The sequence below is a fragment of the Pimephales promelas genome, chromosome 1, assembly GCF_988280905.1.
Source record: "Pimephales promelas chromosome 1, fPimPro1.hap1.1, whole genome shotgun sequence".
Lineage (NCBI taxonomy): Eukaryota > Metazoa > Chordata > Actinopteri > Cypriniformes > Leuciscidae > Pimephales > Pimephales promelas.
In genome coordinates this window covers 8,988,417-9,015,797 of record NC_142769.1, presented here as the reverse complement: position 1 = coordinate 9,015,797, position 27,381 = coordinate 8,988,417, and the positions used below count along the sequence as shown (strand labels likewise).

At 36.8% G+C, this 27,381-nt stretch overlaps 2 protein-coding genes across 6 annotated transcripts; both read right to left on the bottom strand.

Moving 5' to 3' along the window:
* Window positions 1–3,607: 3,607 nt before the first annotated feature.
* ywhae2 (tyrosine 3-monooxygenase/tryptophan 5-monooxygenase activation protein, epsilon polypeptide 2) lies at window positions 3,608–15,495 on the bottom strand. Its single transcript, XM_039668987.2, has 6 exons — window positions 15,191–15,495; window positions 13,137–13,336; window positions 10,393–10,499; window positions 10,025–10,231; window positions 8,573–8,709; window positions 3,608–3,807 (listed from the first exon to the last, which is right to left on the bottom strand). The coding sequence occupies exons 1-6, from the start codon at window positions 15,252–15,254 to the stop codon at window positions 3,755–3,757; spliced, it is 768 nt and encodes a 255-aa protein (XP_039524921.1). The 5' UTR covers window positions 15,255–15,495; the 3' UTR covers window positions 3,608–3,754.
* Window positions 15,496–17,118: 1,623 nt separating this feature from the next.
* On the bottom strand, window positions 17,119–26,022 carry psmd9 (proteasome 26S subunit, non-ATPase 9). 5 transcript variants are annotated; one of them, XM_089123980.1, is made up of 7 exons: window positions 25,980–26,003; window positions 25,717–25,829; window positions 23,945–24,044; window positions 23,311–23,498; window positions 20,852–20,953; window positions 20,666–20,754; window positions 17,119–18,127 (listed from the first exon to the last, which is right to left on the bottom strand). In XM_089123980.1, exons 2-7 carry the CDS (start codon window positions 25,774–25,776, stop codon window positions 18,100–18,102), a joined length of 567 nt encoding a protein of 188 aa, XP_088980106.1. In that variant the 5' UTR covers window positions 25,777–25,829; window positions 25,980–26,003; the 3' UTR covers window positions 17,119–18,099. The 5 variants fall into 5 exon arrangements, with proteins under 5 accessions (XP_088980106.1, XP_039524924.2, XP_088980071.1 ...); XM_039668990.2 differs by having other exon boundaries at window positions 23,945–24,062; window positions 25,939–25,997; XM_089123945.1 differs by lacking the exon at window positions 25,980–26,003 and adding an exon at window positions 25,939–25,957.
* Between the last annotated feature and the right edge of the window lie 1,359 nt (window positions 26,023–27,381).

The following is a 27,381-nucleotide window of genomic DNA, read 5'->3' as shown; positions in this document are numbered from 1 at the left end:
ATTATTTAAGTTAAGTTAACATTATACACTCACCTAAAGGATTATTAGAAACACCTGTTCTCATTAATGCAATTATCTAATTAACCAATCACATGACAGTTGCTTCAATGCATTTAGGGGTGTGGTCCTGGTCAAGACAATCTCCTTAACTCCAAACTGAATGTCAGAATGGGAAAGAAAGGTGATTTAAGACATTTTGAGCATGACATGGTTGTTGGTGCCAGATGGGTCTGAATATTTCACAATCTGCTCAGTTACTGGGATTTTCACACACAATCATTTCTAGGGTTTACAAAGAATGGTGTGAAAAGGGAAAAGCATCCAGTATGATCATAAAGTATCCTTGTTGATGCTAGAGGTCAGAGGAGAATGGGCTGACTGATTCAAGCTGAGAAGAGCAACTTTGACTGAAATAACCACTCGTTACAACCGAGGTATGCAGCAAAGCATTTGTGAAGCAACAACACACAACCTTGAGGCGGATGGGCTACAACATCAGAAGACCCCACCGGGTACCACTCATCTCCACTACAAATAGGAAAAAGAGGCTACAATTTGCAAGAGCTCACCAAAATTGGACACTTGAAAACTGGAAAAATGTTGCCTGGTCTGATGAGTCTCCATTTCTTTTGAGACATTCAGATGGTAGAGTCAGAATTTGGCGTAAATAGAATGAGAACATGGATCCATCATCCCTTGTTACCACTGTGCAGGTTGGTGGTGGTGGTGTAATGTTGTGGGGGATGTTGCACTTGGTACACTTTAGGCCCCTTAGTGCCAATTGGAAATCGTTTAAATGCCACGGCCTACCTGAGCATTGTTTCTGACCATGTCCATCCCTTTATGGCCACCATGTACCCATCCTCTGATGGCTACTTCCAGCAGGATAATGCACCATGTCACAAAGCTCAAATCATTTCAAACTGGTTTCTTGAACATGACAATGAGTTCACTGGACTAAAATGGCCCCCACAGTCACCGGATCTAGAGCATCTTTGGGATGTGGTGGAACGGAAGTATCGTGCTCTGGATGTGCATCCCACAAATCTCCATCAACTGCAAGATGTTATCCTATCAATATGGGCCAACATTTCTAAAGAATGCTTTCAGCACCTTGTTGAATCAATGCCACATAGAAGTAAGTTCTGAAAATTCTGTATGGTCTTCCTAATAATCCTTTAGGTGAGTGTGTGTATATAACATGAGTATATATATATATATATATATACACACACACACACTTTATTTCAAGTAACGAAAATAGCTTTTTTGAGGTTTAAGTTAACTATCTACTGCCTTTCAAATCACAACTCAGGATGGTCACTAATGGAGGCGCACATACTCAAATAAAAAAATTATTCAGATACCAGATATATATATATATATATAAAATCTAGTGGATGAAGGACACAATAGTTAATTTATGTAAGTGAGGAAAGCAAGGTGTGTGAATACATTTAGGTTTGACTGCATACAGTCTTTTTTTTAAATTTTTATCAGCCTTAATAAATAAACATCCTTGACTTCAATAAATCAATCAAAACAAAGAGAAAGGTTAAGATAGTGTTTTATTAATTCGTTTATTTAGTCTTGATTTATTCGGAAGGTCGAGTCGATCTCATGCTGTGTCTCCATAAGAAGACAGGTGTTTGTTGGCTTCAGGCAGGATAAACAGTACAAATCAGATTCAAGTTACATGTACTGAACAGAAGAAATACATGACTATGCAGACAGAAGAGAGAAAGAGTCAGAATGAGTAGATACACGAAGAAATGAAATCCCGGTAACACTTTACAACAAGGCGTCATATGTGTCAACATTAGTTAATGCAAAATCTAACATGAGCTGGCAATGAGCAAACGGTTGTCACACTTTATTTTACAGCATCCTTGTGGCGCGTTACATTACATACCATAGCATTAACAGTAAACTATGCATAAATTCGAGCAACTAACCCTAAAGTAAGAAAACGTTTATCAATATTACACTGTAACAAGGACATTTAAAGTGTAACCAAATGATTTATAGCATTTATTAACCTTTGTTAACGTTAGTAAAAAAACTACTACTACTGTTTGATTGTTTACGTTGGTTCAGAGTTCATTATCAACCAAAAATAAAAATTCTGTTATAATTACCCTCATGTTGTTCCTAACCCTGTATGAATTTATTTCTTTTGCTGAACACAAAAGATATTTTGAAGAACATGGGTAACCAAACAGTTTATGGACCCCATTATTTATTGAGGAAATCATGACAGAATTAAAATTTTTGGGTGAACTCGCCCACTATTACCTAATGTTAACAAAAATGTAATATTGTTTATTGTTGAATAATGTAGTTAACTCATGTTAAATGAAACCTCATTGTAAAGTCTTACCAAAATCCCCAACTAGTATATTGAAGAAAAACACAAATGCATCTTGCAAGTTTTGCATCTGATCTTGAGAAAGATCTTTCTCTTTTTTTCCTGCCTTAAAACACAAAAAGCTCTGAGGCAAAGCACAAAAGCTTTGACAACAGCTTTATAGAAATATTTTTTGCAGCAGCAACATTTCGAATAACGGTGAGGCGAGAGTTGCGTTCATTTATAAAAAGCGTAGTTACTTACTGTAACAAACCACAGGACACCATACCACAGACAGAGAACTTTCTGACAAAATCCATCACTTTAGAAAAGGAGGGCAAAATGTTTTTGAGGCCAAATTTACGATACACAGCTAGAGGTTTTTTTTTTCTTACTCTCAGCCGACCTCAAAAAAGCTTCTAAAAATAAACATCTCCAATAATTGCCATTGAACTCAACCCAATAATCGACAGAATAACACTAATAAAGATATAAGCCAAAGCAAATTTTAAAGTGTGATTCTCAATGAAGTTCACATCAGGTAGTAAAGCCAAATCCCATTCTGGCATCAAATAATCATATAAAGGTCTAAGTGAATAGTTTATTAAAAAACGCTTAAGATTTTTAAAAATAAAAAAAAATTAAATGAAACCCCTAAAACTTTCTAAAAAAAAAATGTGCACTACCGCTTTACAAGTTTGGGGTCGTTAAGATGTTCAAGATTTTTTGAAATAAGTCTCCTCTGCTCACCAAGGCTACATTTATTTGATCAAAAATATTATATATGATATAAAAGAACTGGTTTTAATTTAGATATTTAAAAATAATAATAATAATGTATTCCTGTGATGCAAAGCTGAATTTTCAGCATCATTACTCCAGTCTTTAGTGTCACGATCATTCTAATATGCAGATTCGCTCCTCCATTATTATTAATGTTTTCAGAAGGATTATATGACACTGAAGACTGGAGTAATGATGCTGAAAATTCAGCTTTGCATTGCAGGAATAAATTACACCTTAAAATATATGTAAATACAAAACGGTTATTTTAAATTGCAATAATATCTCTCAGTATTACGTTGTTTTTACTGTACATTTGATCCAATAAGCAGCAGCCTTGGTGAACATAAGAGAAAACATGAGAACTCTCAATGACTCCAGACTCGTGTAGATGGTCAGATAGATGAGAGCAAAGGTACGAAACAAGGAGAAAAGCGAGAGTGGAGAAAAGACAGACAGATAAAGTGATAAACAAGGATGGACAACAGCATTCAGCATCTGAACTCTTCTCTATGACACCATGTGGTTCCCTGAGGGCAGGGATGAATGAGAAAGAGAGAGCAACAGAGACAGAGAGAAAGAGATAGAGAGAGAGAGGGGGTTTAGTATGTTGGCGGACACATCTCACTGCTTTTCTTCCTCAGCATCTGGCTGTGCTGGTTTAGTTTGTTCTTCACCTGAAAAAACAAAGAGTCTGTTATTACAGTGGCATTCGATTTAAAACCACACACTATGAGACAAACTTGACACCTCACACGTTATAAGTCTGCAACAAAGCTGAAGTCACGTGGCTGTCGTCGACACTCGGTTACAGGTTCGCAGCCGACTAGTGCTCGTTCACATTTATTTAAATTCACATTGGTTTGGCATGTTCCTCAAGCTATGTGCTTGTTTTTATAATTAATAATAAAATAAATAAGCAACAAATAATGTTTTCCTTGCACCTTTAACTCATTGTAGAAATGGCTATATAAAGTTTCTAAGTTTTTTAAGTTTAAAGGTATAAATGACAGAATTTTTGGGTGAACTAACCTTTAAGTGTCCTTTTCTAAGAATAAATAAGAACTTATTTTAATAAATTGTTCATTTGTTTAATCCACTATGTTTCTTTTTTCATGACGTAACCCATACTAGTTATTAAAAATGAAAAACTAGAATTTAAAGAAAATTATAGAAATAGACACTAAAAATATATTTAAGATCCTTTTTTTCTTAAAAAAAACTAAACCCAATGCCGGATTAACTTGATTAAATAAAGTTTAAGGGACTCGACAGAATAAAACAATATGACAATAATGCTATATTTATGGAAAATTATTGCAGTTAATCAATACAAGCTTTTCTAGCCCAATAATAACTTTATTTAATTGTTTGTTTGTTGTTAACTCCATACCTGTTTCTTTTATGACGAGAACTATACTCAAATTAAAAGTCAATAACTCTATCTCTTAAAACTCATTTTGACCAAATTTATTGCAAATTCTAGGCTACAACTTGATTAAAAACCTTTTCAAGGATACCAACACAATTTCCTCAGAGGAATGGTAATATTACAACCATAGACTGTAAAAAAATATGGACGTAGTGTCCGTGACGTCACCCATAGGTTTCTGAAGAGCGATTTTGAGGCCTAAAGTGGGCGGGGCCGACCGTCGCCATCTTGGCAGTGCGTCACCTCTCGTCACTACCGGATAAATTAAAATGGGCAAAGAGGCGGGACGCGGGTGGAGCTGAGGTGCTAATGCTATGCTACTGCCGCTGAATTGACAGCTGATTGAAAAAGTAAAGCCAATGGTTAAAGTTCATGTTTTGCCCTTCGAAATATTATAATAGTTAAGACGCAACTAAAAGTGAGACTACTTTACTTTTTTTTATCAACTTTTATATTCTAATATTCTTCCTTATATTCTTTTATTTATTCTATTAATCTCACAAGGGGCAATTAGTTAAGAGCATATATACAAGTACATTAACACAGATCACACGACATTTCTCACAACATACAAGCAGTCAACTATGTGCATTGTGATGCATTATTATTCTGCTAGTTAAAATGTATAAGTTACTTACAATATTGCTCTAAGCTTGTGCATGCGACAGTGATTCAAGGCAAGCACACATGTCAGTCGGCATCTCACGTCAAGTTCGTAAAGAGCTTTAATTCAGTCCATTTTACAATCCGATTTTGGCCGCCTCTCAGATGGGTCAAACCAAATATTACCTCAGAACTTCAAGTAAATGAACTAGAAATCCACGCTCATTCAAGGGTGTGCATCTATTGCATGGACGGAGAGAACGCGCTGAAATCATCAGACATCCATTAGTGCATGCGAGGGAAACAGCTGGAAACACGGTGCTGGTTGTTCTCTCCATACTCAACACGACGGAATCCAACGGCGTGCACGGGCGAAGGTATAATACATGTATTAAATTGTATGAAATAATCCCGGAAAAGCAGAAACACAGCTGAGGGTGACGCTAACAGACAGCAGACAAACGACTAGCAGTGAAGCAGCGGCACCTGTCACTCAAGTGGCCACGCCCTTAATTATGCAGAACTTTAAGGCTTAAATATAATTTAAACAGATGAGTTGTAAAAAAAATTCACCCCCCTCACAGTCGTCATGAAGGGAAAAATGAGCTCTATAGACCAAAGCCACTTTTTGCTCCAGGCTGTAAACATGTTTTTTTCTGCTGTAAAGTTGGGCATTTTAACATGGGGGAGATACAGATTTGACTCGCTTCTGCAGCCTGCCTCAAGCGGCCGCCCGATAAATTGCAGTTTAATTCACTTCCGTATTGGCTTCAAGAGAGAGACGGGGAGGTTGCCGCTTGATTACAACCCAATCATTAATTTTAGGGCTGCCCCCGACTAAAGATATTCCTAGTCGACTAACACTCCTGCATTTTAGCGATTAGTCGAATAATCGTTCGTTTATGATATTAATATAAAAGCTTGCGTATATACAAGGAAAGGAATAGTCCAAAGTTGAAGTTTACCACTTCCACAGAAAATGCTAAAGCATGATATTAGCACGTTCAAACCGAAAATTAAGCGCTTAAAACAGAATAGTAAAGCGTTTAAAGTATACAGCGCTTACGACACATTATAGGCTAATTGTAGAATAAAAAAACAGCAATCAGACTGCCTGTGCAAGTGTGCATTTTAATAATGTATTATCAAAAATACAAACTGTAACAGTTAAATGAAAAAAAAAAACAGTTTTGAATAAAATAAAATAAATTTCGTTCTTTAAAATAAATTAAATAAACGTATTAGTAACTTAGGCCTAGTACAAAACAAGACAAAAAATAAATAATACTGTAGCAAAAACACTGTTTGGTATAAAATACAGTGGAAAATTAAATTAATATATTTTTTATATTGTTCAAAAGGAAAATTAATAAACGAACAATTTAATAAATGCACATGGCATATCGCAGAACGCCAAAACTTATATTGCGAATAAAAAAGAAGGCGGCAAACAAATCAACAGCCTAAGTATTTGATTAAATTGTTTAGAACAACTAGGCTATATTTAAGAAAAAATGTGGAACAAATATGCTAATTTGAAGGACAAAAATATCAGAGCAAAGCCGCAAACTGCCATTTAAGACGATGGATGAGTCTTAACCTGAAACAACAAATTGCAAAAATCAGACTAATTTTTCTTAGAATAAAAAACGACTTCTGCATTATATAAAAACGAATAAATAAAAATAATATTTATTTATTTTGTATAGCCTAACCGTTATAAAAATATCCGTTTTTTGTTTTGTTTTGTATTTTATACAGCCTAACGGATCGCAAACAGAAACACTTCAAAAATGAAATTAATTATTCTTACCTAAGCTTTCAATTCGATTTAAATTTTTTCATATTATGTGAGAGGAACACCAGCTTGTCCACATTGCTGGGAAGAAGGGAGCTTCTCGACATGTTCACAATGAAGCCGGCCTTTGAAAAGATGCGCTCTGATGGAGTGGATGTGGAGGCGTTTAGCTGCTTTAGCGAGCTTTGAATATCGATGTTAATTTTTTTGCCACCATGCCAGTGGTCCCGAATCAACCTTTGTTTTATCTGCCAAGTACATTTTTAGTTCATCATTCTCTTCTGCATGCTCTTCTTTATCAATTTTCCTTATTCGGTTCGATCTCACCCTCCGCAGGGCTAATACTGTCATGATCACTTTCTGGCGCGCAGCTTCTGTAAATAAAATTTCTGTCAGATCCAACACTGTGGAGTACGCATCTTCTCGTTCGTGTTGGTCAAAGAATGACAAGCTCTTTAAACGTGGGTCTAAGACAACAGCTTGCTGGTCGCGATATTTTCCGATACCTCTCCCACAAGTGCGTTTTGGTATACCGCGAGGCACGAGATCTCGTTGATCTCTTGTTGCTTTGATGTCATGTCATACGCTGACTGCGCAGCCCCTGATTGCGTAATTTTTTTCACGTAATTTTTTTTTTTTTTTTTGCGACTAACCGACTAATGAAAACGTATTCGACCAAGCCCTCCTCATATCGACTAACATTTAGTCGACTATTTGGGGGCAGCCCTAATTAATTTATAGTTGTTTAACGGAATCTATCTTTGTGACGATCACTCAGGCAGTTACAGACACTCATGACCATCTTTTCAAACACAAACCTGTTACTTTTAAATAGGTAAAGGCAATTTAAATTGGTAAATGTGATCTCTTATTTTTTAAAGTATTATCATCACACCAATTTCAGGTCTATAAACCTCAAAAATGTTGAAAGAAATTAAATTTACTGACAATACCAATTAAGAAAATGATATTTGCATTGCAAGTACCTCGGGCACTGACTGCACTGTGCAATTCAGATTTTTTCAGATTATAATAGTATCTAATGGCGCTTTTCCACTACACAGTACCAACTCAACTCGACTATTCCACTGTGTAAAAGTTGTACCTGAACCTGGTTTCGGGTACTTTTTTAGTACCACCTCCGGCGAGGTTCTGAGCGAGCTGAGCCGATACTAAAATGTGACGTGAAAACAATGCCGACTGCTGATTGGTCAGAGAGAATCGTCACCATTCACTGCGTCATCATTGCACGAGCCAGACGTATCCAGAATATCCCGGCCATTTTTTAAATAGTTTGGCCAGAGATAGTTTCTAAACTTACTACTATTATTATTATGGCCATTTGTGGTCGTTTGTTTGGTTGCCGAAGAGAGGATCCAGCGAGAGCTTGATAGGGCAGCGAGGAACGAAAGGCGTGGCTATGACGACTGGGTACTATTTGTGGCGGTACTGTCTGTAATGGAAAACGGAGCGAAAAGTGAGCCGAGTCGAGTCGAGATGGTACTGGTAATGGAAAAGTGACATAATTCATTCAGAATCTCAGTGTTTGCTTCAGTCTACTATGGCAATTGGCAAAGTAGCTTTCCCTTCTCTAAGATGTGTGTCTCACCATCTCCCTGCATGTCTGAAGTCCACAGCGTCAGGTTGTCCCGTAACAGTTGCATGATGAGTGTAGAGTCCTTGTAACTGTCCTCACTCAGTGTGTCCAGCTCAGCTATCGCATCATCAAACGCTGCCTTCGCCAACCTGTTGGAGGAGCGAGTGGAGAGTCAGACTGGGGTTTTCCTATAAGGTAGTGGTTCTGAACCAGGGGGATACATGATGTATTAAATTAAAATGATCTAACTCCAAATGAAATGCTAAAATAATTATATAAAATAAAGACCTAGACTGAAATATTTAGAAATCAGGAATGGGGAGAGAACATTGTGCTTGGTATGTTTTTTTTTTGTCTTCAAACCAAACTCAGGTCTTAAGCCAACAAAATCGCGTATATGTGAAGAATGTTGACACAAGGTTGGTTGGTAGGTTGAGAGAAGTCAATTTCTGCAGCTGTTCGAACACATTCAACCACATCAAAATCTATATAGAAAGAAAAATCTATATATTCACTCCTATAACTTATGAATGGGAGAAACTGAAACCCAATATGGTGGAATGTGTCCCGCCTTCTAAGTAAAAGAGCCTATCGCTTGGCTCATCCAGCCTGAAAAACAAGCTTTTTTAAACACTATTGGAGCAAAAGAAATAACATTTATGGAACATTTCATGTCAGATTTGTTGCGCATTTGAAATATGTTATGCATTTTGTGAGTTTGGCAAGCAGTTTTTTGAGATTTCAGGATTCCCCCAATCAAATAGATTGGATGTGGTCTTGGATGCCTGAAATAGCTGCCCGGAGCCGTTGCAAACATGGCCGCCGGGTGAACACTTTCCTTGAAAGGGACTTTGACCACATGAGCATTTACACTACAAAAGCAATCCAGTATAATGAGTTTAAGACTGGTCGAAAGTGGACAAGCTCAAAACATTTGATATATGTAGCACATCCACTTGTGATCAAATCAACCAAATTAATCAATGTGATCACATTTAGATATAAAAATATTTGCCAATTTAAATCCGAAAATGGTTTGATTTTAAGGACTGTGAAAAAATATTTTGATGTACATTGTTCTCCATTATAGAGAAATACCAAAATAATGAGCTCTTAAAATGTACATTAAGCGCCGGTGTAAACGGTGGCTGACGAATCAGGGAAGGACATGTCATGACTGATGACACCCAATCATAGAGCCCGAGAGTGAGCCTCTGCATCATCGTTTCTAAAGTCCTCCGTTTTGTCCCGTCTTCACTAAAACGCCCTCCGGAGATTCAAAACGCAAAACGGAGCTGCAGCATTTCTAAACTTCTCGGTTTTAGGTCATCATTTTTTCCGTTTTAGTCTGGATGAGAGGTGCAAACTTCTCTTCGAATAACGTTTTGTAAACTATTAGGGTGCAGCCCAAGAAGTAGTAAATTCAAACAAACATTGGACACTTTAAGAGGAAAAAAAACCAACCTGCATGCGCGGTCGGGGGAGTTAAGGATCTCGTAGTAAAAGACAGAGAAGTTGAGTGCTAGGCCGAGCCGGATGGGATGTGTGGGTGGGAGCTCAATCATGGCAATGTCACTGGCAGCTTTATACGCCACCAAACTGTTCTCTGCTGCTTCCTTCCTGTCATTACCTGTAGCAAACTCTGCTAGGTACCTGTGGTAGTCACCCTTCCTGCAAACAAACACAAAAAACAAGTGTGGGTGAATAGATTCATCACATTTGCATTGGCAAAGTTGCCTATTTTAATTTATATATTAGATACTGAACACTCTAACCCTCGCCCACTGTTGTGAAGGTCTAAATGCATGTACTTTGATTTGTCAAACACCTACATTTTGTAGTAGAAAACTTTGGATTCTCCTGTGTTGGCTGCAGGAATGAGGTGTTTGTCCAGTACATCCAGTATGTCATTACAAATAGATTTCAGCTCATTCTCAACCTGCAAAGGGAATGATAAGAAATGGCATATTAATTATGGCATCAAATATACCTAGATTTGATGAAATTAAAAAACAAACCTAAAAGCCTTTCACATTACACCATGTACTGTAATGCTACGTTCACACTGGACGCGAATAGGGCGCAGGCGCGAATGATTTCAATGTTAAGTCAATGCAAAGACGCGAATACGCCTCGTTCGCGCGAATGGAGCGTCTGGCGCGTTAAGCGCGAATGATTCAGTTAGTGCCATTTGTGCATTCACGCGTTTGACGGGAATTCGCGTCTGCCGGCCGAGTTGAAAAATCTGAACTTTGGCATGAATTCGCGCCGCGTTAACCAATCAGGAGCCTAGCTGCTTGCTCAAGTGGTGAAGTGTCTGGATGCTTCAATAAATTATTTTGTTAATATAAATGCATGGTGGGATTATGCACAACAAAGCAAATGTTTTATCACTTAAAACATTATAAACGAGACATGTTCATTTTGTATTGAATTCATTCCATATCTAGATTATATGAAATAGTATTATGATGTAAAGACAATCAACATATGTGCATAAGTTCGTGTCTGGACGTGAGAGAGAAAAAAAATAAATAAATAAAAAAAATAAAAATCACAGGACAGGTTACAGTAATAACTTTTGGAAGCTGGCTCTATTTATCATCAAAACAAAAATAAATGATAGCTAGATTAGGTGGATGAGGGCGAGGGTGATCCTCGCTCCGATGCGGGACAACAAGTCATCAAACTGGGCGCGGGACAGGCGGAAGTACCGCTGACAGCGGCCGTCATCCAGCGCAGCTCCTGGAGCGAGCAAATGGTGAAACTCGCCAAACGGTTTGGCTCTGAAGGGTCCGGTGGACACAAATATACGGCGACGATGATCCCCACGCCGCTGTTCTAGCTCTCCAGAGTAAATACAGAGCGGTAACTCTCTCGATGAATGCTCGGTCGACATAAAAACAATGGCCGCCAACGGATTTCGATTCTGATGCGCGTCACGTGCATAAATTTCGCTTCCAACTTTTGTTTTTACGCACGCCAGTTTCGCTCTTGACACGCGAATTAACACAAAGTGGTCAAGCGTCAAACTAGACGCTTCGCGATTCGCGTCCGGTGTGAACGTAGCATAACACTGCGCAATGCAACAATATATGGCATTGATGGTTCCATGAAGAACATTTAACCTTCAAGAAATCTTTCCACTGCACAAAAGGTTATTTGGATTTTTTTTAAAATGTTACTCACACTAGTGTTGCCAAAAGTACTGACTTCGGTACCAAGTCGGTTCTGAAATTATAAAAATGTGACGATACCAGCATTTCCCCCTAGCATTTTGAGCGCTGTCAAACGGATTCTTAAACACCTCTGATTGGCCATTTTATTCACGCGCTCGGCTCAACATATATGTCTCTGATTGGCCACAATGATCAACACTTCAAAAACATGTCCTCACGAGCACTTCGACACACGGGAGCGTTTGAAAGCAGGTGTATATCAGCGGATCCATCTATCAGTGGAGATATTAGGGGCTGTCACATATTTAAAATTTCAGTATCGACTTGGTACCGAAGTCGTTACTTCTGACAACACTACCTCACACTAAGAAGTTTTTATCTTTTAAGAACTGATCACTAAAAGGTTCTTTGCACTGGGTAGTTGTAGGAACTCAGTTACAGGAACAAGCTACCAGGGGGGTTCCCCGAGGACAAAATTGCCCTTCACAAACTCTGAAGTGAAGTAAGTCGGCCGACAGCGACATCATTTAGTGCTACATATCATTGAGGCTGAGAAAAGAACAACATTATTATCAATTTTCATGGAGTTATTGGAGTATGAGGTTACTTGAGTTCATTGAGTGTGTTTACACAGCTTTTTAAAAATGGCAGGTGCTGGTGTTTCATATGGCATGCGTTCGGTCAACCAACGTACATTTGAGTCACTGGTGGTTCCTATTGTGCTGGTTTAGACCCTACTCAGAAGTAGCTTATTGAAGGCCTGTTCACACCGGGACGAATTTCACGCGCGTTATTCGCCGACGTTTAACGCCTCGTGACTAAACAAAGGCCACCAATGTGAGTGTTCACACCGATGCGTAAAACGGCACACGTAAAAGTGTCATTTTAAAAAAAAATGCCTCGGGTTCGTTATTTAAATTTGATGCGCCGCGTCAAAAACTATCCGACCAATGAAATTGGGAAATTGGAGCTTCTGGAGTGACAGTAAAACACAACTTGGGGGCGCGGTCTTGCCGAGCACACATATGCACTGGTGAAGAAGAAATACACGTCACCGTCTACACAGCCAGGAAGAAATAAGACATGTTCACTCGGCTCATCGTCACTTGCATGTTCACTCGACTCATCGTCAGCGAAAAACGCTTGGGTGTGAACGCAAAAAACGCGTTGAAAAACACTGACGAATAACATGCGCTGATATTCGTCCCGGTGTGAACGGGTCTTTAGTCCCCCATAGGGCGTTCATACAACTAAAATTGTTCCCAGTTCCTGTAATCCAAAAGCAGGTTCTTCCGCCAATAGTTATAGGAACTATGAACATATTACTCTGGTGCGAAAGCCAACTAAAACTATTTAAAAAAAAAAAAAATCAAAAAAAAAATCAAATGTAGTCTCACCGTTTGTCTGTATTCTCGGATCATTTTGAGTTTGTCCTCTCCGCCCTTGCTCTCCTCTTTCTGCTCAATGCTGCTGATTATCCTCCAGGAAGCTCTCCGCGCACCAATCACATTCTTATACGCAACTGATAACAGGTTTCTCTCCTCTACTGTGAGCTCAATGTCCTTCCCTGCAACATTCTTCATCGTCTCCACCATTTCTGAAACAGAGAGAGAAGATTGATCCTGATGACACAAAGGGAACCCATCCACAAAGATCTGGAAATCAAAGGTCTTCTGTAACAATTGATCTATGGGTAAGCCACGCCCCCTCCACTCACTCGGACAAACGGTCAACATTCGGGGACAGGCACTATGGCAGCTGTCACAGGAGGAAGACAGAAATATTATATATCATCTCGAAGGCACCTAAAGGGCCTTAACTACGAATTGGAGGGTTATATTAATAATTTTATTGTTGAGAAGGTCGATGAAAAGCTTCAGCTCTAGGCAAAAATGTACAGGTCACAGTAAACGTGATAAACCACATATCGTTGCCATCCCCGTTTGGTGCTACAGTATGTACATGAATCGTTCAGCACAACATTGTTAACGTTTGTTATCTTGGTTATTTACAGATACGTTAATGAAGCTAAGTAAAGTGACATGAAGTACAATGCAGCCAGAAGCTAACGCTAATGTTTTCTAATGTTAGGCTAATTGTATCCAGAGCAGACACTTCGGTTGAGATGTGGCTTGGGAAGGGGTAAAAAAAAAAAACACACCGTCGCCCAGCCTCTCGGGAACCTAGTGTTGGAGTTGCATGTACCCCATGCGTACCGTTTGACCCTTTTAAACTTAAAATGACGAGAAAAAAATCTAATGAAAACTGACTAACTGCAATGCATTTCAATGGACGTGGAATCAGAGAATTTCCGAGTGTATAGGGTTAGCTGCGCACTGTGATTGGCTCATCGCGTTTGAAGGCGTGGCTTAGCCATATGTCAATTCATAAATGTACTTGTGAAATAAGGGGACCTGAGATCATTTGTAGCTAAATAAAAATATATCTGTTAGTGCAGGGGTTTTGCATGGTGTCCAGGAAGATTAAACTAAAAAAAAATTAATTGAATAAAATAAATACATTAAAAAAAAAAGAATTAACAAAAAAATGTGTTTCGAGATGGCCCAAAATGACCGGGATTCGGCTTTTGCTTTTCTACAATCGCCACTCATTATGTTTACTGTGGCGAGCAGGTCGAGGCAAGGGGCCGCGGGAGAATGGTGCGAGGCTTGTGGCATGATTACCGATGAGCAGTAAAAAAATTAAAATATACATAAATCCATCTCAGGGGGATATGAGGGTGGAAAGCATGGTAATTTGAAAATACTAAAGGTTTTCTACTAATACAAAGATAATGCTAAATCCTGAAGTATCCCTTTAATGCATTACTGCATTATTAGTTTAGATCAGGGGCTTTCAAATTTAGATGACACAGAAATATGTGTGTGGGAATCCCATCCTAAATGTTTTAATGGTTTTCTATTGTTACCTTTTCATAATTTTTATAAAATGATGAAAATATATGCTAGCTAAATATATTAGTATTTACTTATTTCATTTTAATCTATGTATGTATATATACAATGGTATATTTATTTTAATCTGATTTAATCCATTGATGACGTTTATTGTATACACAATTTTATTCATTTATTTAAATCGAATTTAATTATTTACGTATTATAACTTCCTTCTATTGTAATCGTATTATTATAATACAGGTTTTCTCGAGACTCTTCACTGACCCAGTTTGAAACATTAACAATGTAACAATGCAGTACAAGCTCTGGTTGGGTTGAGTTAGTCTAGGCCTTTCCAAGCGGATATTTCTTCCCATTTCACCTGGACGTGCGCATGTGACTATCCAGTACTCTGTTTTTTGGGGTTCAACCAACAATTTTACCAGTAATAGGACACAGAAATCCTGCTCTGTTTCTTATTCTTCCTCTGCGGTGATTCAAAATGTGTGACAATACAAATCGTCAAAAAAATAAAATAAAAATCAACTCACCATCGTATCTCTCTGCTTGCTCTGCTAGTTTAGCCTGGTATACCAAATGCTCTCGATCTGCCATGGTCACTTGGGGATCGGGAGGAGGTGGGAATGGTAAGCGACGTTGTTTGCTTGTGCAGAGGGATGAGAAGGTTATAGGAAAGTGAGCAAATATGCTATTGAGTTACTTAGTGGAGCAACGGCGGCTTAAAATCCTCATACACTGCCGGCGACCCTGCACTAAATATGGCGATAAAACTCTATCCGGGAAATTCGCAGAGTCCTGCGCACTTCCTTCGCGACGAAGCGGATACTCCTTTTTTATTTATTTTTGTTTTTGTTTTAATTTTTTAAAGGAAAAATAAACAAAATATAAATGTAAAATAGCTTTCGTAGATGTAAAAGAAACCAGTAAATCAAGCCACACAACTAAATTAGAAACAAAGAAAAAAAAATGTACAAAAAGAGGGGTCTTTTATTTATCTTCCAGTGGGCTAAACCGTCTCCTATCATCTACATTAATGATAAATCCAGCTTTTTTTCATTCAACAACAATAAAAAGTAAGGAAATGACAGGATCTTTTTCAACCATTTCCGACATATCTTTAAGACAATATTTGAGTGCATGAAAAAAACGATGAACAGTCAAATTGACAAAAAAAAATAAATAAATAAATAAATAATAGGATAATAATAATAAAATGTGACAAAGTGGATACTATTTGCCTGGTTCGGGGATAGGCAAACCTACAAAAAAAAAAAAAATCATGAACGTCGGTCACAAAACATTTTAGCAGTTAGATCATAACTACAGTAGTTGTAATTCCAGATATCTCCTACCGATCATAGCAACAATACATTTAAAGAGATCCCAAAAGTTTTGTACTACTGTTGAACACACATTTTTTTTTTAAGAATATTGATAACATTCTTCGAAATAATTTTTGTGTTCAATAGAAGAAAGAAACTCAAACAGGTTTATAACAACTTAATGGTTAGTAAATTATGACAAAATTGGGTAAACTATCCTTTTAAGATATTTGTAATCCTTACTAGTCACAATTTACATACAAGACATTTATTCTACTGGAAATATTTTAGTTTTTATTTGTAGAAATTGTAATTAAAAAATAGCCTATATCAACAATTGACTTTTTACAAGCCTATAGAATTGTAATTGAGATGTCTAACTAAATTATTATTGGTAAAATTGCCAATTCCAGATGTGTCTGAAAACTCTAGTTTGATCTGTCGCAATTCTAATTGCTGATATCATTATCTCTTCATTATTAAAGATATCTGGAATATATTTTCGACATCTGAAACGAAGATTTTAATCAAAATGGCCTAACACTGAACATGCATTGAATTTGTTTTATGACAAAACATACAACTAACTTAATATCATTTACAGGTTTCTAGGTCAAAGCTGTTATCTACAAGAAAATCCCAAACCAGTGTCGAATCCTACACCTGTCCTGTGAATGTCAAATGGCAAGCTGAGTTATCCTTTAATACTTGGGTTTGACAATTCATAATTATATTTAAGATCCAAGTCAGTTAAATTTAAGATTTAAGTCAAAGTGATCATTAGAGATATGTGCAATTCAATTTGACTAGAAAGATGGTTCAAGATATCTGTAGTCAAAATTCTATTTAAGTTATGTGTAAACTTCATTAGGGGCAATTGTTCGGTGTGGAAATGATGTCACAAATGTGAGAAAGTCATCAGTTTTGAAAAGAGTAAAAAATGGTTTACTTTCTCATACATTGTTTAAGTGATCATAATTTTTAGCATGTCATAATTTATAAACTTTTTTTTTGAAGATGTTAAAATATTTAGTTAGAATTTTACAATTTTCATGGTCTCTGGTACAAGGGTACAACAATAAAATCTATACATAAAAGGCATTTGAAAAGTAGCAAAAATAATGAAGACAGGTAAATGGTTTCTACGTCTGTTTTTATTTGATTTCCATAAAAGAAAAAATTGGAATCTGAATGTATTTATTATTATTATTAATAATAACAATAATCAACCCCTGGGACATAAAGCTGCCCAAAGTTAAAACACAGTAATAATAATACTAATAACAGGATACGATCTATATTGTGGAAAGCACTGTATAAATAAAGGTGACTTGACTATTTATTCACCCTGGTATTGTTCTAATGCAACAGTTATGCTATTGCTAACTTTATGACTCTGCTCGCATCATTCAGCTTCGTTTGAATATTAAGGGTGTTTTCAGAACTGTAAATCGTTTGCTTTGTTCCAAAACAGGGACTTCATTTGTTAAAATATTGCATTTTCTTCTTGGTTTGATTCGATTTCACAAGGCAACATTTCAAAGTGTACCAAAATGCGTTTATGCAAGTCTCATGTGAGAAAATCTGTCCTCTTATTGGTCATTTTCCTTTGAGTCGTCAATCAAGATGGATTAATAAATTGGCTATGCGAGGTTATTATCGCTTTATCTGTAGCTGTCGAGAAATGCAAAACATGAATATAGCCGTTGCTCTAACTCATATACTGTATGAAATGATAATGCGATCTCGGGAGTGATTGTCTGGTGCGGACTCGAGCATGATGGCAGTGTTATATGAGCCTAATCTAACCAGAAAAAGGTAGAAAATGCACCAGGTTCCCAAACATGCTAAATTTAAGATCCTCTTGCCAGATTTGTTCCATAGTGTAAGTGCACCAATGTTAGAAAAATAATTGGAAAATTTGAAAGAAGAAAAAGGCAAGTGAAAACCCATTTTTTTCCAGACAGAAGTCAGTCTGATACTGAATGGTCTCTCATCTCTCCAGGGTATTTATTTACTTAACTCAATTTTACAACTTGCAATTGCAAAACAAGCAAGAAATGTATCTTGTTCGGCAATGTTGTTTGGTATAAAGATGATCCTTGCACTTTCACTGGTCATCTATGAAGAGGTACTAAGTTGCACCTATTGGCAGAAGAATAAAAATCAGTTAATTCATTAATAATCAAAAGAATATTTGGCAATTTATCAGCGTTTAATAAAACCTTAAAAGACTTAAAGGACAACTCCGGCGCTAAATGAACCTTAAGTCTAATTACACATTGTTACCTAGTCAACCGTTATCTGAGATTTGTTTTCATGATTGCCGAATGTAAATAGTTTTATCTCTAAAAACAGTTTAACGCTAGTATAACGCTAGTATATAGGGCATAGAGTAATGACAAATAAAAATCGCTTGTTATTACCACTAAAAAGGCTCAAAATAGCCCCACACTAACACAACAGCATAACAAGGGTCCCTACTAGAGTTGAGCCGGATACTCGGCTGAAACGAGTATCCGGTACGGATAAAGCACTTTTGTCGAGTACAAATATTATACGAGTAATACGAGTCAATATCTGTGCTCGGATAAAAAAAAGAAAGAAAAAAAAGAAGAAAAAAAAGTAATGTTGAAATTAGGGCTGAGCGATATATCAATATAAAGAATATATATTTTAAATGTGATATGTAATTAGAGTTTGCGCTGCACGCCTTGCTCCCACAGTCTATGCTTGCTCCAAGCAAGCTGCTTAGTGCTGACCCAGAGCTCTCTGCACTGCTCCCCGCGCCCCAGTCACTCCTTTTCCACTTTGCGTGCTTGATTAAAGCATGTTATGTTATAACATGAAATAAAGTCTTTCACCTCAGCAAAACGGACTTTGTCCTGTCAGCCGTTATACTGTAACGTTAGTCGTAGCGCACACTCAATTGCACACGCAAATGCGGCGGCGCGCGCTGGATCGCCTCACTGTATATAAAGTGCAAAAGAAACAACGAGCATGCAACACTGTTGCGTTGTAAATAACACGAAATAAAAACAAAGCAGGTATGATTTTAATTCTATTCACCAGGAGCAGTTTCAATGTTTCATTAACAGTATTGTCTATTCACCAAGGTAACTGTCATGTCTATATTAACCCCTTAATGCCCCTATTTTTCTTTGTGTTATTTTTTATATTTTTTAAATGAATGTAATGGCTCATACCAACGTTGTATTGACAAAATAAATAAACCAATTAATAAATCACAATTACAATTCCAAGGGAATAATCTGCAATTAAGATTTTTGTCATAATCATGCAGCCCTAAGGTGAAGAAACCTGTTAATTATTTATTCATTTGATTTTGCAAATGTTCATGTTTCAATAAAACTACTTGTGACATGTCATATTTGGCTTTGACTGAACATTTGCTCTCACTTTGCAGAAAAAATATCAGGATATATTTTGTATATTGAAATTCAGCCTAAATATATTGGGATATGACTATTGGTCCATATCACCCAGCCCTAGTTGAGATGAAAACTCTTGTTCGTTACATTTTACTTCTTATTTGCAACCACATGTGTTGTATTCATTGTTGCAAAACTTGTTCTGTAGTTCGTTGTTATCGTGATCAAAACCATTGATCTGAAGCTCAATGCTGATGCTGTCATGTAAATAGTTTTCTTATCAGCAATAAATATAACAATTTCTGATCAACCCATATCAATTGCATGCTTAAAATAACATACCGGTTAAAGCCCCGCCCATTTCAAGACTGCCCGACCCACTTCCGGGTTTAGGCCCCGCCCAGTCCGAGTACAGATACAGATACAGATAATTCATATGGTTATACAGATACAGATACAGATAATGCTGTACTCGCTCATCCCTAGTCCCTACATTCAAACCGAAGCATTGAGAACTTTGTCAGTGTCCATACAGTTTAATAAGCAGATATTTTATACACACAGTCAACTTCACGAATACAGGAAGAAGCCATCTTGGAAAAATAGTCTCGACCAGTCGATCTACGAACGCCGATCCAAGTGCGCTGGTGAGATGTGAATAAGGTGATAAGGTGAGCGCGAACAGTAGGCTACGTGTACATATTGAAGAGAAGTAAACGGTTTGTGTTTGTGTTTCTTCTGGAAACAACGGACCATATGAGATTCTGCTCAGTTCAGCGCACTTGGATCGGCGCTCGTAGATCGACTGATAGGGACTATTTTTTAAAGATGGCTTCTTCCTGTATTCGCGAAGTTGACTGTGTCTATAAAATATCTTCTTAATAAACTGTATGGACACTGACAAAGTTCTCAATGCTTCGGTTTGAACATAGGGACCCTTGTTATGCTGTCGTGTTGGTGTGGGGCTATTTTGAGCCTTGTTAGTGGTAATAACAAGCGAATTTTATTTGTCATTACTCTATGCCCCATATACTAGCATTATACTAGCGTTATAGGCTAAACTGTTTTTAGAGATAAAACTATTTACATTCGGCAATCATGAAAACAAATCTCAGATAACGGTTGACTAGGTAGCAATGTGTAATTAGACCAAAGGTTCATTTTGCGCCGGAGTTGTCCTTTAAGGGTGTCAAGTCAAGCTATGAGGGTCAGCAAAGACAGGATATATATTTAACCTCATTACTTGTCACCTTACATTATAGATAGAAGTAATTCATCCAAAACACATTACCCAAGCAGTCCTCTACCAGACCAATGCTGCGGAGTCAAACTAAGATGTACTTCTTGTCCATTTCGAAGTACTCCGACACGTAGGGATTTCTGCATTATGGATAGGAGAATAAACTGAATCATGTGGTACACAAACAGGAATGCTGAGTATTAAAAAGTATATGTAAATGTGTTAGTTACAACAAACCCCTTCACTATGTTGGACAACAGAAGCGATGTCACGCAGATTCCTGAAGTTTTGTGTCTTTACGGACCCAAACTCCATAATCTCATCACCAACTCGCAAACCCTACGCACAGAAGAAAAATCAATGACAATCGACTATAAACAAACAATATTTGTTTAAAATGCTCCGTTTACATCATTAGTAAGTGTCTAGGCTAAAAAAGAGACTTGAGTACAGAGTTAAGTATGTGAAATGAAATAAAACACAGAGTTTCTGTTTTATAGTTAACTAAAATCATTCAGGGTGTTTCCAGATATAAACAAGTTAAATGTAAGATTTTTTAAGACCTTTAATGTCACTTTGAATGAAATTTAAGACCAAACCTGTGATGGAAATACACATTATATTACAAATGTAATATTTAATCTTTAACCTAAGTAATTGAAGTAATTTAATAATAACTACTTGTTTATTGAATATTGAACTTTTTTTGTAATCGTGAGAATATTCAGCAAAATAGCTCCCACCACGTCATGTTACTAAACTATATCAAATAAAAAACGTAACATTTTGAATTTTTACCTTAGTACGTTTCTCATGTGAGTGCTGATCAATTGTTTTGATTTCTCACTATAAAATATCTCACAGAGTATCAACAGCGCTACCAGAAATACATTATAAATCTTTGTTTATGTAATAAAATCAAGATCATTCTTACAATTCAATGCTTTACTGGTTATTTGACGGACATTGGGTGCATCAGACTGGAGAAATTTTAGCGGTAATGTGACCAGAAATATTTAAGACCCCCTCGAATCTGAATTAACAACATTTTAATACTTTTTAAGGCCTTTTATTAGGAAAACTTTATTTAAGACATTTTAAGGCTTTTTAAGGACCACCCTGCCTTTAAAAATCATTTTTGTTACTTGAAAAAAATAAACTTAAACGTTAACTGAAATCCAATATAAAGTTTTTTTTATTTTATTTTATTACAGCTAGTTGCCAAGGCAACATTTCTTATTTTAATATAGTTATAATTTATGAATATTATTATGTATTTCATTTTGGATGTAATAAAAAAAACTATATAGACCAATGAAAAAAAATAACAACACAACAAAATGACTAAAACTTTAAAATTAAAATGGAATCTATACAAATTTAACATTATTTAAAATATTAATAAAAACCTAACGTTGCAACCTTGTAAATTACTTCTGTAATGTTGCACACTAACAAGTAAAACAGGACATATAGTGATAAAAAAAAAAATAGGTCAGGATTTTAAAAACATGAATGAGTATTATGCTACGTTCACACCGGACGCGAATAGCGTGTCAAATTCGCGTCTAGTTTGACGCTTGACCACTTTGTGTTAATTTGCGCGTCAAGAGCGAAACTGACGCGTGTAAAATAAAAAGTTTGAAGCGAAATTTACGCGCGTCAAAACCGAAACCCGTTGACGGCCATCTTTGTTTATGTTGATCGAGCATTCATCGAGAGATTCACCACACTGTATTTATTCTGGAGAGCTAGAAGAGCGGCGTGGGGATCATCGTCGCCGTATTTGTGTCCACCGGACCCTTTGGAGGTGAACCGTTTGGCTAGTTTCACCAATTGCTCGCTCCAGGAGCTGCGTCTGGATGACGGCCGCTGTCAGCGGTCCTTCCGCTTATCCCGCGCCCAGTTTGATGACCTGTTGTCCCGCATCGGAGCGAGGATCACCCTCGCCCTCATCCATCTAATCTAGCTGTCATTTATTTTTGTTTTGATGATAAATAGAGCCAGCTTCCAAAAGCTATTACTGTAACCTGTCCAGTGATTTTTTTCTCTCTCACGTCCAGATACGAACTTATGCACATATGTTGATTGTCTTTACATCATAATACTATTTCATATAATCTAGATATGGAATGAATAACATTCAATACAAAATGAACATGTCTCGTATATAGAAATAATGTTTTAAGTGATAAAATATTTGCTTTGTTGTGCATAATCCCACCATGCATTTAGTCATATACAAAATAATTTATTGAAGCATCCAGACACTTCACCACATGAGCAAGCAGCTAGGCTCCTGATTGGCTAACGTGGCGCGAGTTCACGCCAAAGTTCAGATTTTTCAACTCGGGCAGCAGACGCGAATTCGCGTCAAACGCGTGAATGCACAAATGGCACTAACTGAATCATTCGCACGTAACGCGCTTAACGCGCCAGACGCTCAATTCGCGCCATTCGCGCGAACTTAACGCGCGAATGAGGCGTATTCGCGATCCACGCCTCATTTGCACCACAGGAATTTTTCACGCGCATAGCGCATCTTTGCATTGACTTAACATTGAAATCATTCGCGCCTGACGCGCTATTCGCGTCCGGTGTGAACGTACTATAAAGCAAACAGGGTGTGTTTTGATTTCAAGTTGACCTGGACCCATCAGAAGGTTAGAAATGGCTGATTGGGGGCACAAACTCACCGCCTGAAAAGCCGGAGAACCCTGTGTCACAGTGTCTACCAGGGCAAACGGGGATGACAGAGACACAGTCTGTCCAGTGGCTTCCATCTTTGTCTCGTCCTTCCCTTCTCTAACCCGTGCTGTAGCATGCAGCGTATGAAGAGCCTCCTCTATCTCCACCATGACAGCTTTGTGATCATTCTGTAAACCTTTAAAAATCAGTTGATTAAAAACTGTTAAGCACTTGAAGATTGAAAACATTCATAAGAAAATAAGGGGTTAAAATAAGGATGCACCCAAATTTCGCCAACAACAATTGACCGAAACAGCGATTTTAGCGGCTGCCTTATGTCCATTTGAAATGTTTGTAGGACTCAGTTTTGGCTATTTTAGTGTTAAACAAGTTTGATTAATGTATTATTTATTTTCAGTTTCAGTTTTTGGCCAATTTCGGTGCATCCCAAGTTTAAAATCGCTTGTTTTTAAAACCACAATCCTTAAAAATGTATTTAAATGATATGCTTTCCTGACGGCGCAGCAAGGCAACGTTATGCGAGCATAACTACAAAAGAGATGATGGTTTAAAATCTCTACCAGTTGACAAATTTCTACTGGTTTATGATGTCTACCGGTCAAGATGGAAAAACTTACTCACAAGAGATACTGTGCCTTGCCGATCGGACCTTGTACAAATCCACATCTGCACGAGGAAAGCCTTCGACGTCAACAAGAGGACCGTCCATGCCTACACCTTCCTGTTGAAGAAACGGCTTCTTTAAAAGTAATCAAAGGTCAGTTAGCTGCATAATATTAAACAGGTCAACTCTTTCAAACTCTTTCTGTTAAAACCCAGATTCCAACCTAGAGGGTAAACTTACAACAATCTAATCTTTTTGTGTAACTTATTGTTATTATTTAAATATTTTGTTCAAAATTGATTGGTGGGAACAGGAAATTATATAACAGAGAGGACTTTTATTTAAAGCAAATAAGTATTTGGACTAATAAGTAAATCGGACAAAAAGACATAAGTAAAATAAGTATTTGGACAAATAAGTAAATCGGACAAAAAGACATAAGTAAACCATTAATGCAGGAATGAAGCACAAAGCATTGGGAACAATGCAATAAAAATATGAAAAACAAAGAAACAAAAACTATTGATTTAAATTTGTCCATTAAAAGGTATAGACATGGCGTAATTGAAGTTTATTATAGAATACCAAAATGTATACTAATTTATAATTACAAGTTAACGAGTCTAGAGAGAGTTTACATCATCTGTGGGGCTTTATGGGACTGCAGAGTTCCTTTGTTTGCTGCAATTATATAAGAGGATACTTCTCTGGAAAAGGCAATACAATTCTTCACCAAGAGTTCTTGCATTGTTAATATAACTTTTGGATGGGAAAAGGATGGGAATTTTAGTTAGAAGAATACAACTGTTCTGGTATAGGTAGGAAAGTCTCAAAATAAGCACACACGAATCATTAGGGGTGTAACAATGCCCATGTCACGATTCGATACATATCACAATACCGAACTCACAATACGATGGTGAAAGGTTAACAAAAAATGTACTTTTAGTACAAATGGTAAATTTGGTATTACACTGGGATGTAAATTATTAATAGGTTTATGCAGTGGACAATGGTGACACCAGAATAAAAACATCCATGACTTATTTGACGAATATGCAATCTGTCACTGACTAGATATATTTTAAAAAAAATGTAGGCCACTTTTTACTGGAAACATTAGACATTTGACATTATCAGGACCCACAAATATTCAGCATTATAGTAGTTTAATGTAGGTTTGACACTAACACTCTAAACTACAACACTAAAATTTGCAATTTGGGTTTACAATCCAAGAAACAATATTGTTACATTTTTTGTATAGCGATATATATTACACCCCTATAAAACATTAAAATGTATGCATATTTGCGAAACATTTATTTTATTTTTGCATGTGAATTACTTTTTACGTCTGCATCCTATTTTGTCCATTAACTTCAACACGACTCCATACCTTAAACCACTCGCTGGTGGTTTAAGGCGCTATTTCAGCAGGGGTTACTATACTGTATTTCATAATGTTGTAGCGAAATATTAAATTAATTGAACCGTGCGTCCACAGCACGCTAAATATCATTAACTAACTGTCACGTTACGCATTTCATTTATTAACAGCCATTCTTTTTTTAATGTTGCATCAGACAGATGGACGTTCTCCAAAAGCAGTTTGAGTTACGCAAGAAAAGATTCGTCAGGTTAATACTTTTTTAAATGGTTGCTCTCGAGACCGTTGCGAGCATCTCGACCTTATTGAAAAACTTCAAAACAACCAACAGACTGTCTATTTATGCATTTAGGTTGAATGATAAAACAATCCATACAAATATCTATGGTTTGAACTTACAGTTTGGAGCATGTCGTAGTATGCTTTGATTTGCTCTTCAATTTCATCCTTTCTTTTCATTAGAAGTCGTACGTCCCTTTCAGCTACACTTGGCTCAACAGCGTTGTTTACCTCTGTCATTTTCATTACAATTTCTGACAAATAAAAGGTATTTATCAAATTAATCTACGAGTGCTCAACTATTACAGATTTTATACTTATTTTTATTTCAGAAAATCGTACAAACTGTTCACTCCAGTCTAAAGGATTCAACAGAAACGCACTAAATTATTCACGAAGCCTCTTCTTCTGGGTATTCACTGCCGGGTTGAAGCGAACTGAAAAAGTGTGTAACGCCATCTATGTGCTGGAGAGCGAATCCATGAAATTCTTCTTGTTTATTAGCGGTTGGCAAAAACAGCTTTTGGTGTATTCAGTTCTTTATTCTAATAGTAATGGATTCCTTATTCTTGCTATTTTAGGTACTATATAGGGGCCAGTTCCATAAACATAGCCAATATGTTAAAAGACAGTATGAACTACTTTGACCAACTAGCAGTTAGTTAGGGGTAATCAATCTGTTCAGTAGGACTATCAAATTAGACCAATGTATGTTTTATGTAGCCTAACTAAATTTAAAAAGTTATGAACAGTCTTGAAGAAAAAAAATTGGATGACTAACTTGTAAGACTAATCTTAGCGGTTTATGCAACTCGTTCCAGTACATACTGTTATGATTCCTCCTCCTATACCACATTCTTAGCCTACTAAATTGTCTTCCCCTTTGTTTCTCTATCTCAGTTTCTTCCAGGTGCAGATTTTCAAATAAATGCCTTGGCTTCAGATTTGTTTGTGAACTGTGATTTTGACATTACTGCATTATTGAATATATTTTTGCTAGTTTGCCCACATCTCCTACTCCTATGTGCAGGAACCCAAAGAAAATTATATGGAGCCTGTAGCCCTATAAGTTGCATAAAAAACATATAGCCTACTCTATCCTGTTTACAGTAAGAGTAAGACAACTGCAGACTTTTTATAGCTGCTAAAGAGTCTGTGCAGAGGATTAGAAGCTTGTTTATGAATAAAAAAAACAAAAAACATAGTAGCAACTTTTTTCTCGCAATTGCGATTTACAGTTCTATTTTTTTCAGAATTTAGAGATATAAACTCGCAATTTCGAGAAAAAAGTCTGAATTACAAGAAAAAGTGCGAGATACAAATTGCGAGAATTCAAAATTGTGAGAAAAAAAAGAACATGTCTCACAATTCTGACTTTATAACTCGCAATTGTGAGCTTCTATCTCGCAATTCTGAGAAAAAGTCAGAATGGAAAGATAACTCGCAAAACGTCATATAAACATCAGTTTATGTCTCACAATTGTGTTTCCTCAAATTCTGACTTTTTTCAATTACAATCTTATATGCCACAATTCTGACTTTATAACTCGCAATTGAAAGTGTATTTCTCGCAATTCTGAGAAAGAAATGTCAAAATTCTGAAATATAAAACTCGCAACTCTGAGGGAAAAAAAGTCAGAATTGTGAGATATAAAGTTGCAGTTATCTTATTCCATGACAGAAACAAGCTTCCATATATGATTACCTTGTAGGAGTGGGTGATTACATATAACCAGTAGACATTTTACAACTGATTGAGATTTTGGACTTTCATCTCTATCGTGG